Below are 12,201 nucleotides of genomic sequence, written 5' to 3'. Positions count from 1 at the left end.
CGGCGATGATCTGAAAAAGTAATTTTTTTGTTATGAAAAATAAAAAATTCGTCCTAAAATTTGGTCATCCTAGCTGCCAAATTGGCCGCTCTACAGCTGTTTTAATATTTAGCGGCTGGCCGCTAAAAAGCGGCTAAGGAGTGGTCTGACCGCTATGACTAGAAAAAGTAATTTTCTCTAAAAATACACATGAACCACCAGAAAAAAATTTTATGTCTCTAACTGTAACAGGAGCCGAGATAGAGGGGGGGGTCAATATGACCCCTCCCCCCGATCTATTAAGGTGGGAATAGGGGCCCGATCTGTAAGGGTTAACAATGCATCAGATTAGGTAATTTCCCCAACTCTGACTCTATAACAGTAAATGTCATATATGATTTTTGGTATTAATGTGTTAGATTAGGTAGTTGCAATTATCAATGTGTCAGATATGGTAATTTCCCCAACTCTGACTCTATGTCACTAAATGTCATATATGATTTTTGGTAACAATGTGTCAGATTAGGTAAATTTCTCAACTCTGACTCTATGTCACTAAATGTCAGAGTATAATTTCTACTCACAATAATCGCATCCTTGGCGGTTCCAAAATACCCACAATTGAAGGATGCAACTGTAGACAACCCCAAACATGCCCATTGGATGGTAAATGCAAAACTTCAAACATGGTCTGTGACACTAGATTCAAACCAGAGCCAACATCAATATATTGGCCTAACCTCTGCAACTTTCAAGCAAAGATATAGTAGGCACAAATCCTCTTTCTCACGAGAAACAGCTTGCACAAAGCTATCTGATTTCATCAATACACACAAAAATACACACTTAAAAACACAAACTATAAAATTGATTGGTCAATTGAAAAACTAGCAAACACTTACAATCAAAATTCAAAAAAATGCAATCTTTGCTTGACTGAAAGCTTCAAAATAATGAAAGATTTCAAATCTAACATACAAACTTTAAACACGAGACATGAAATCCTCAGCAAGTGTCCACACAGAGAAAAGTTCCTTCTTTCAAAGTGCATGACATGAAACATATTCATAGCAGTATTTTTTTTATATAATATGTATTAATTTGTAAAACTGCAAATGATAAAATATGACCTAATTTTTCTCTTTAAATATTCTCTTTAAACACCTCCCCCTTTTTATATAAAGATGCTAATTCCCCCCCAACCCCAAGAGGATATAAGTAGTAAAAAACCCCGCAGGGTGTACAATTTTCTAACACTTCTTTCTTATTTAGTCTTTTAAAAGGATTCAAAATGCAAGGACATATATTTTTTTAACTCTTATTTTATACATCTTAATTGAACTGATGATCTATTTTTATAGTGAAACATATGTATTCCAGCAATAAAAAGTTAAAGAAATAAACTGTGTTTATACATATAATGATATATGATTTTTGGAAATAATGTGTCAGATTAGGTATTTTCTCAACTCTGACTCTATTTCACTAAATGTCATATATGATTTTTGGTAACAATGTGTCAGATTAGGTAATTTCCCCAACTCTGACTCTTTGTCACTAAATGTCATATATGAATTCTAGGAACAATGTGTCAGATTAGGTATTTCCCCAACTCTGACTCTATGTCACTAAATGTCATATATGAATTCTAATAACAATGTGTCAGATTAGTCAATTTTCTTAACTCTGACTCTATGTCACTAAATGTCATATATGACTTTTGGTAACAATGTGTCAGATTAGTCAATTTTCTTAACTCTGACTCTCTGTCCCTAGATTTCATATATGAATTCTGGTAACAATGTGTCAGATGAGGTAATTTCCCCAACTCTGACTCTATGTCACTAAATGTCATATCTGACTTTTGGCAACAATGTGTCAGATTAGGTAATTTCCCCAACTCTGACTCTATGTCACTAAATGTCATATATGACTTTTGGTAACAATGTGTCAGATATGGTGATTGCCCCAACTCTGACTCTATGTCACTAAATGTCATATATGAATTCTAGGAACAATGTGTCAGATTAGGTATTTCCCCAACTCTGACTCTATGTCACTAAATGTCATATATGAATTCTAATAACAATGTGTCAGATTAGTCAATTTTCTTAACTCTGACTCTATCTCACTAAATGTCATATATGACTTTTGGTAACAATGTGTCAGATTGTGTAGTTTCTCAACTCTGACTTTATGTCAATACATGTCATACGTGACTTTTGCAAACAATGTGTCAGGTAAAGTAAATTCCTCAACTTTGACTTTTGGTAACAATGTGTCAGATATGGTAATTGCCCCAACTCTGACTCTATGTCACTAAATGTCATATATGATTTATGGTAACAATGTGTCAGATTAGGTAGTTTTCTCAACTCTGACCCTAAATCACTAAATGTCATATATGACTTTTGGTAACAATGTGTCAGATATGGTAATTTCCCCAACTCTGACTCTATTTCACTAAATGTCATATATGACTTTTGGCAATAATGTGTCAGATTAGGTAATTTCCCCAACTCTGACTCTATGTCACTAAATGTCATATATGACTTTTAGTGATATTGTGTCAGATTAGGTAATTTCCCCAACTCTGACTCTATGTCTCTAAATGTCATATATGACTTTTAGTGATATTGTGTCAGATTAGGTAATTTTCTCAACTCTGACTCTATTTCACTAAATGTCATATATGACTTTTGGCAATAATGTGTCAGATTAGGTAATTTCCCCAACTCTGACTCTATGTCACTAAATGTCATATATGACTTTTAGTGATATTGTGTCAGATTAGTTAATTTCCCCAACTCTGACTCTATGTCACTAATTGTCATATATGACTTTTAGTGATATTGTGTCAGATTAGGTAGTTTTCTCAACTCTGACTCTATTTCACTAAATGTCATATATGACTTTTGGCAATAATGTGTCAGATTAGGTAATTTCCCCAACTCTGACTCTATGTCACTAAATGTCATATATGACTTTTAGTGATATTGTGTCAGATTAGTTAATTTCCCCAACTCTGACTCTATGTCACTAAATGTCATATATGACTTTTAGTGATATTGTGTCAGATTAGGTAATTTTCTCAACTCTGACTCTATTTCACTAAATGTCATATATGACTTTTGGCAATAATGTGTCAGATTAGGTAATTTCCTCAACTCTGACTCTATGTCACTAAATGTCATATATGACTTTTAGTGATATTGTGTCAGATTAGGTAATTTTCTCAACTCTGACTCTATTTCACTAAATGTCATATATGACTTTTGGCAATAATGTGTCAGATTAGGTAATTCCCCCAACTCTGACTCTATGTCACTAAATGTCATATATGACTTTTGGTGATATTGTGTCAGATTTGTTTGCATTGCCAAAAATGAGAAAATAACCTGACACAATGTCACTAAATTTCAGATTGAAATCTGAATTTTGGTCAAATTTTGTCATATCTGAACTTTGGTAACAAAGAGTCATATTGAGACAGATTTAAATCTGAAATCTAGTGACTGTGGATTTCTAATCTGACCGAAAAGGGGTAAAAACTACTAGGGCTAATTATAAATTTGATTTATGTTAAAAATATATTTTGGTGTTTTGTTTGATCTTTAATAGATATCTTTTGTTTAATTCACTTTGCTCGTTTGTCTGTAGGAATTTATTTTTGTCGACATACATTATACTTAATAATGTGCAAAATTTGCTCATTTACAGGCATGTCGATCATAAGTCAGCAATAAACACTTTTTATTAATAGTTTACATCCTATTATATAAAGTAGTAGGGCTAATTTTTGTTAGAAACTAAAATCTTAATAACTACTATACAGATTGAGTTCTTCCTTTAAAGAAAGCTTCTATTGGGTCCCAGGATGGTTTTAGGCTATTTTATTTTTAGTTTTAAGCCTTAGTATGGTATTTGGCTATTTTTCTGCCCCATTTCAATACAAAGCCCCTAAATGCCAAGTTTGCAACCGCTAGTAAAGGACAAGATATACTATGTATTATAGAAAATAACAACAAAATATTGACGTAGACAGTTTTTTTCCTTTTTTTATTTCAACTACTAGAGACATTTTTGTTCTTGTTATCATATAGTTCATGTCTATTGATAAGAATCTTTTTTAAATTGAAATGTTTATCTATAGGTCAGTTTATGCTCTAAAACGTGTTTAAGATGTAAGCTAGGCAACTTGAAATAGGTGAAACAAGAATGATAAAATTCATAAAAGCGAATATTAACATTATATTAAACCATAAAATTGCATATTAATCATTTCGGGAGTTTACAATCCCATAACATTATACTTAATCATCATATGAAATCAATGTATCAATGGTTAATGATCAATAAGCTTTCAATATTATAATTCATTTTTACACGAATCTTAATATAATGCTTCATATTAATAGGATGATTTATATAACCTAAATATGTGTTTTAAAGGAAAGATGGACAGATTGACGTTAGGACACATTTTAAATGTAGAAAAGCTTCGCTTTCATTTATTAGATAAAATAATGAATAAAATATTTGTCATAACTGAACTAACTCTATGTATTAATAAGTTTTCTCTTTTACTCACTCGTAAAAACAAAGGAAAATTTTTATGAATTTAATCTAGGATTTTTAAAGATTCTTTTACAAAAAACAAAAACAAATAAGGAGGGGGATATTGAACAATAAATAGTACTGGTACCCAAAGTTCTTTAAGTATATTCTTTTATTTGTTTGCTTAAAAACTTTGGGTACTTCAATTCAATCTTTATCCCTTAAGATCCGTGGTAAGGATTCCCATCACTTATAATGTCAAATCCAGGAATCAAAAATTCCAAAAAGTTTTCGTCTCAACAGAGGCCATATAAATTTGTATTAAAATATTATATTTACAGATTAACTTAATGTTTCTAACAGGCTTAACATAGGATTATAGTAGCTGCAGTTTATGTTCAAGCATATCCTATCAGGGAGGGAGGGGACAATGTTTATAACAATATTAACATAATATTATAGTAGCTGTAGTTTATGTTAAAGCATATTCTATCAGGGAGGGAGGGGACAATGTTTATAACAATATTAACATAGGATTATAGTAGCTGCAGTTTATGTTCTAGCATATCCTATCAGGGAGGGAGGGGACAATGTTTATAACAATATTAACATAGGATTATAGTAGCTGCAGTTTATGTTCTAGCATATCCTATCAGGGAGGGAGGGGACAATGTTTGTAACAATATTAACATAGGATTATAGTAGCTATAGTTTATGTTCAAGCATATCCTATCAGGGAGGGAGGGGACAATGTTTATAACAATATTAACATAGGATTAAAGTAGCTGTAGTTTATGTTCAAGCATATCCTATCAGGGAGGAAGGGGACAATGTTTATAACAATATTAACATAGGATTATAGTAGCTATAGTTTATGTTCAAGCATATCCTATCATGGAGGAAGGGGACAATGTTTATAACAATATTAACATAGGATTATAGTATAGCTGTAGTTTATGTTCAAGCATATCCTATCAGGGAGGAAGGGGACAATGTTTATAACAATATTAACATAGGATTATAGTAGCTGTAGTTTATGTTCAAGCATATCCTACTAGGGGGGGGGGGGGGGGGTAGCACAAACAATTTTTATGAGAAGCAAACCTTCCTTTCATTTAACATTGTCCGTTCGTCTGTCATACCTGTATTCGAACTTGCAGTCTAGCACCAGATCATGTCCAGATTCTGCCAGCTGTGGGATGTCCATGGATATTATGTCCACACTTTGTACACCTGAAATATAAAATACAATTATAGAAAAGCTCCGATTAATCACTGAAAAAATATAATCAATAAGTAGCAGAATATAGATAAATAACGTCATACAGGCCTTCCATTGGTCAATTAAAATATATACTGCCTATCATTGGTCATTTGTATTGTATGACGTCATTTTTTATATGCACATAAGCTGCTTCAATTAATTCAATGTATATTTAAATAATTTTTGTTGAGGGGGGGGGGGGATTATTAAAATCTAACTACACAATTGATATAAAAAAGGCAAAATGTATGAGCATATGCCTGTTTGAAGGCTAAGATCTCTTTTAGAATGGACCATTTAGGTTTTCCTGTAGAAAAAAGATTGATTTAGACAGGTTTTAGCTATTCTAGCGTTATCAAAGGAAAACCTCAAACTCTTTCACCCCACTCATTAAATCTAACCACTAGAGGCTATGGGCGAAGCCACTAGTGTGTTACAAAGTATTAATCTTAGTTAGTGTATGGTTAACCTATATAATTGTTGAGGAAACGAGGGGCCCATTATTTTTATCAGAACCAACCATTAGAGTTGCCTTTAATTCAATATTGACGGTTCCACACGGATACAGTAATAGTAAAATGTTGTAAAAAATCGTTCTATTTTTAGAAGATGTTCTGTTCTTTACATTACTCTAATTTAATTACTCTAACTTTTCTGTAGGACAGTTAGTTAAAATAAAATATTAATGTCTATAATATAAATATTAACGCCTTAGCTCCTGATTTTTTCAATAAGCTTTGCCAATTTTTGGCATTATCATTCTTTTTTTAAAATTAAATTTTATTTCAGTAAGTACATTTTACTTATATTTCAAATTTAAATAAAATTCAAAATAAAACATAAACTTAATACATGTATAATTTGTCTATTCTAATATTCTAAAATAAAACTGCAACGGTAGGCCGATCAATGTGTTTTATCGAAACGGCCACATACTTCAAAAATAGCAAAATATATCGTAAAAAAGTAAAATGTATTTTCACTGCACGGTTAATTCCCCAGTACCTATACCTGCAGTGATCAACATACAGCCATAAAATATCTTCCTATCCAAAATTACCTAACCTAACAGTTTTGCTAAAACACTGTGATGTTTAGAAAGGAAATGCCAGTTTAATAATCAAGGAAATATTTTCAGCAGACCATATTCATTAAACATATTTCATATCTAGCAAGCCTTATTCATTATATATACTTTTATATCAGAAATCAGTGGTTCCAAAACAAAAATCCAAGTGTCAAAATATCAAGTTTTTCTATACAGGCTAGGTTAGAATAGGCATTTAAAAAACCTATATGATGGTTTAAAATATGTTAGGCTATGTTGAGTTTACACTCCGACGTTTTTTATTCCTGTGTTTGTCCTAGGACCAAATTTGTTACTTAGTAGGCTTGCGTTTCTTGTATTGATAATAAAAGATGTAATTATATGTCAACATATGGCCTCTTAGATTAACAGGGTGGCATCTAAAGACACATCAGAATGCAATAATTTGGATTGATTGGAAAAAAAAACTTTATAAATTATTTGTAGATAATCAACAAAATGCAGTTAAAACCCATCATATAGAAAGTAGTCATAAGTAACCCTATATTTGAGAAAATAAACAGTGGCATAACTAAAGATATAAAAAGATGTTTCTGCTGCTACTATGACAGATCCATGACAAATATTGTAGGATGCCTTGGTCCATAAACAAGAGAAAATCGATACCTTGCATCTATAGAGAATTCGGGAATAGTCCCTTTCGTAACATTCGATTTGTCGTGTTTTTAAAATGGCTTTTTATAGGTCATTTTGGGTTAGGGTAGGTTATATTGGGTTAGGTGATTAACCCACAGTGTTAGGTAATTGGCCCCGCATGGTTAGAGCCCCCCGAAGGGGCTAGAAATAGGAGAAAAGCTACTGTGAAAAATACGAATTATCGCCCCATAAGGTGCGATGCTACGAAAGGGACTATACCCGAGAATTCTTATGACTAAAGAGGTTTAAAAGGTATCTACTGCTGCTTTGTAAGAAACATGATACATACAGAATACCTTGACACAAAAACAAAGAAAGTTCTTACTATGTAAATTTAGGACAGCCGAACAAAGGTTGTTTAATCAACATGTTCTAGTTAATTACGACAATCCCATCACAATAAAGGAAATGCCATACGCTGCAAAAATTATTTGAAAATGAGGATCGGGGGGGTTATAAATGGCCTATTTAAAAAATAAGTTATTCTCCTATGCAGTTCCTTAACTAGCACAAAAACGTCAGAAGCTTCTTTCATTTAGGCATAGATTTTCAAGATTAGAAAGAGGGAAAAAAAATATATGTAGATAAAACCGTTATTGAGATCTTAAGTTGCAATAACATAACCAAATTGAACATAAGTCATGCAAACTAGGAAAAGTATATCTTTAAACGAAGTACTTGTACGTTTGTGTGCCTGTCTGAAAAATAAGATCTCAGCAACGTAAATATTGTATTAGAATTTCAATAGATGTTTAGTGGGGTTTTCATCTATTTAAGAAAAAAGATTTTAATATCATCGTCAAACGTCTTATCTCTTCAGATCCCTATATGACTATTAAATGACAAACTGTTATATGTAGTTTCAAAAGTAGTAATAATCAAATTATGGTAATTTTTAAAAAATAACTTAAACTAAATTTTGAGCCACTTAAGTCTCGATTCATTTAATGCCCAAAGGCATTTTATATGTGTTGTCAATTCATATACTAATTTGAAATCAAATTATCCAGCAAAATATCTTATTTCGACCCTGTACAACGCCCCCCCCCCCTCACCTTTTCTTGGTAAAAATTGCAATTTCAAAGTAATGTGGCTCGGCCTAGGTTCGAAAGTGTTTTATTTAGATACTATTGGCGCCTGCGCCACAGCCATTGGAGATCTGCTTTCAAAGGGGTAAGAAGGGTACAGAAAAATAGCCTAAAACTAGCCAAATAGAATATGAGTATATAAAAGTTCAATTCTAAAAAGCAAAGCCAACTTCAAATACAATTAACTTTCAACATAAGAATCAACTGAGCCATTTTACTTTTACTCTAACCGACATATAAATAAATAAAGTTTAAAAATAAATAAAGTGGATGGGGGCTAAACGTACAGCTTGCGAAATGATTGATTCTACCAATTATATAAAGTAACTGTTAAATTCACAGCTTTCGGCTACCCACAAATAAAAATGGCCTAATAGGTACAAAAAAATGTTTTTATTATTGATGAATATTTTGTATAGCCATTATTTTGTATACTGTTATTATAGTTGCCATATCGATCTATTTGTTTCCAGTATGGCTTCGAATCCGATTAGTATTCGGTGGATTAGAACCGGTTCCCAGCCATACTAAAAAAATCATGCATAGCATCTTATTATAGACATTTTTTCACACATGCTCAAATAATAATCATACAATTAATACCAGTTTTGTTAGCCCGAGCCTTCGGCCCCTCGAGGATAACAAAACTGGTTTAAATCTTATAATTTTTTATTCTAATATCCGCAAAAAGATGTCAATAATATGATACTATAAACAACTATTATTCATCTTTCCATTCTTACTGTAAAATTATGAGCAGCAGCCTAATTTGGGTGTTAAACATGATTACAACTCCTTTTTTGAAGAAAAAAATCAACTTTTCTATCTAATATTTTGTAATGCTTATTTTACATAATATATTTTTACAGATTTCTCGTTATTTTTGTATCTTAATCAATCACAAAATTACTCTTTAAAATTCTACAGAAGCGGCTTACAGTACCTAATGAAAAATGACGTCATACACTACAAATGACCAATAATAGGCCACTATATATTTTAATTGACCATTACGGTAGAATGTATTCTTGAAGCATCTTATAGTGCCTAATCAAAAATGACGTCATACAATACAAATGACCAATAATAGGCCACTATACATTTTAATTGACCGATGGTAAAATTTATACTTGCCTATAGTTGGTCATTTGTATTGCATGACGTCATTTTTAATTAGTCACTATAAGCTGCTTCAATACTACAGCTTAAAGTCCCTAAAAGCAATGGCCGCAGCCGCCAATTTAACAAAAGTACACTTCAGATTTATAATTTTACAATGAACTAATGTTTGTTAAGCCCAGACAAATGAACAAAATAATATATTTCTTCATAACTTAATTAGCCATTACAAAGAAACACAAGTATGAAACCTTTCAGTATGGCTTCGAAACTGGTTAATATCCGATGGATTAGAGGTGATTCTATGCCTAATGAAAAATCATGTAACGTATTGTATTATATACACAATTTTCACGAATAATAAAACAAGAATCATAAATTCAATAAGTAATCTAATAACTTTCCATTTTGCTATCCGTGGAAAGCTATCTATATACATTTAACCATTTAATAGATAGAAGAACAGACAGACGCGTAAGATTTGTAGCTTCGCTACAGAACTAACTGAAGGCCGTGTCAAAGACCTAACAAAGAATTAGAAATAACAATTAATATGATAATCCGTCTTTAAACAAACGACAATTATTATCACTTCCGGACAATTAAGTAGTTTAAATAGTAATTCTTTTTAATTATTATTATTATGGTTAAAGTAATTTTTATTTTTTTTAGTCTTAACAAAAATTCGCCCTTGTCATATGCTTTAAGACCTTGGCTTATTTTTTGCTGTTATTATATTAATTTAAAGAAAGGTGTTGATTTTGTTATCAGAATAGCGTTATCTGATAGCTATCAGAGAATGGTTAATTAACAATAAATAAAACTTCCTCAGTATCATCACAATCGAGAGATATCTAAGTAACTGCAAAAATTTGGAATTAAACTAGAGTTTTTAGAAGAATTGAACTAGCATTGCCCCTACGCTATCTGCTTGGAATAGTTATTTGGGTTATAGTCCCTTTCGTAACATCGCACCTTATGGGGCGATTCTTTGTATTTTTCACAGTAGCTTTTCTCCTATTTCTAGCCCCTTCGGGGGGCTATAACCCTGCGGGGCCAATTACCTAACCCTGTGGGGCAATCACCTAACCCAGTATAACCTAACCTTACCTAAAATAACCTATAAAAAGCCATTTCAAAAATACGACGAATCGCCCCTTATGGGGCGATGTTACGAAAGGGACTATTCCCTAAAGTTCTCGTACAATAAAGTTTCAATGTTTAGGTAAATTTCTTAACTCAATTAATGAACACCCTTTTTTTTTGCAAAAATAACTACCAAATACACACGCCTTTCTAGCAAAAAAACAAAAGATATATATTCTAGTCATTGATATTAATCTATATCACAAAGTACATTTATGCCTATTTGTTGCATAATATAGACAGCTTTCCGCAGATATTTAACCCTTAACGGTCGGGGGGGGGGGCGTTGAACGCCCCCCCATCCGGTTTTTTCTATCTCATTTTCTGTGTGTGAAAGATAAAGAGCCCAAACTGCTTGACTTTTTAAGTATGGGTATGACACATAACTGAGAGTTGGAATTTTTTGAATATCTCCATCCTGGCGGGCACAGGATGCCAGCAAACCTGGCAGGGTCATCCAGGTAAAGAACAAAAATTTGTTTTTGACTTAAACAAAGCATTTTATCTTACCAAAATACTAAAATATCCTCTAGTAGTACATCCTCATATTAAATACAGGTGTTCAAGTTAATTTCAGGTTCCAGGTATGATCCTGCAGGTCCTGATCCTCCAGGTCTCCAGAAATCTTTAAAATGCTCCTGTGGCCGCAAATTTTGACTTAGAGACTTCAAATTTTAAACTTAAGCTTTTCTTACATGTCTACATAATGTATTAAAATTTCATAAAGATCCGCCGCCGTTTTCCCGCCGACCGCCGACTGCGGCGGCTGGCAGCTGCCAAGTACAGCTGCGGCCGCTGAAACTTATGATTTGATATTTCAATTATAAAATTTAAATAAAAATAAACATTTTCTGCAAAAAAAAATTTATTCTAGCTTTAAAAATAAAAAAATTACAGCCGTTTGACATTTTTAAGTAAAAAAGGACCTAAAAACAAAGGTTGTTAAATAAAAGGGTGAAGGAAGCGGAAATTGACCTTGACTTACTTAAGGTCGGAAATTCACCATAACACAGGGGACTTGCACAAAAAATTTTAGCCCTCTAGCTCTAATAGGAACTGAGATAAAGAGGGGGGGCGTTGAACGCCCCCCCCCCCGACTGATTAAGGTGCGGCAAGGGGCCCGACTGTTAAGGGTTAAAGTAAAAATTATTTAATTAAAACCAGTTTTGTTTGATCAGAAAAACCGAAGACCCGGGCTAACTAGTATTTATTTTGATTTCATTATTCGTAGAAAATTGTCTGTAATATGATGTAATACATGATTTTTCAAAATGGCTGAGAAAAGCTTTTAATCCAGCAGCCAT

General features: G+C 32.4%; 1 protein-coding gene across 1 annotated transcript in view; it reads right to left on the bottom strand.

The window, feature by feature from the left end:
• LOC145321731 (uncharacterized) overlaps positions 1-12,201 on the bottom strand; it is a 129,098-nt gene that overhangs the window by 58,570 nt on the left and 58,327 nt on the right. Inside the window, exon 2 of the mRNA XM_080163282.1 lies at positions 5,679-5,769. Coding sequence (XP_080019408.1) covers positions 5,679-5,769 — 91 coding nt within the window. The remainder of the gene's footprint in view (positions 1-5,678; positions 5,770-12,201) is intronic.

The sequence above is a fragment of the Acartia tonsa genome, chromosome 6 (assembly GCF_053477335.1).
Source record: "Acartia tonsa isolate MP-2025a chromosome 6, ASM5347733v1, whole genome shotgun sequence".
NCBI classification, from domain to species: domain Eukaryota; kingdom Metazoa; phylum Arthropoda; class Copepoda; order Calanoida; family Acartiidae; genus Acartia; species Acartia tonsa.
Note: the sequence above shows the minus strand (reverse complement) of the source record. Positions and strands in the feature narration are given on the sequence as shown.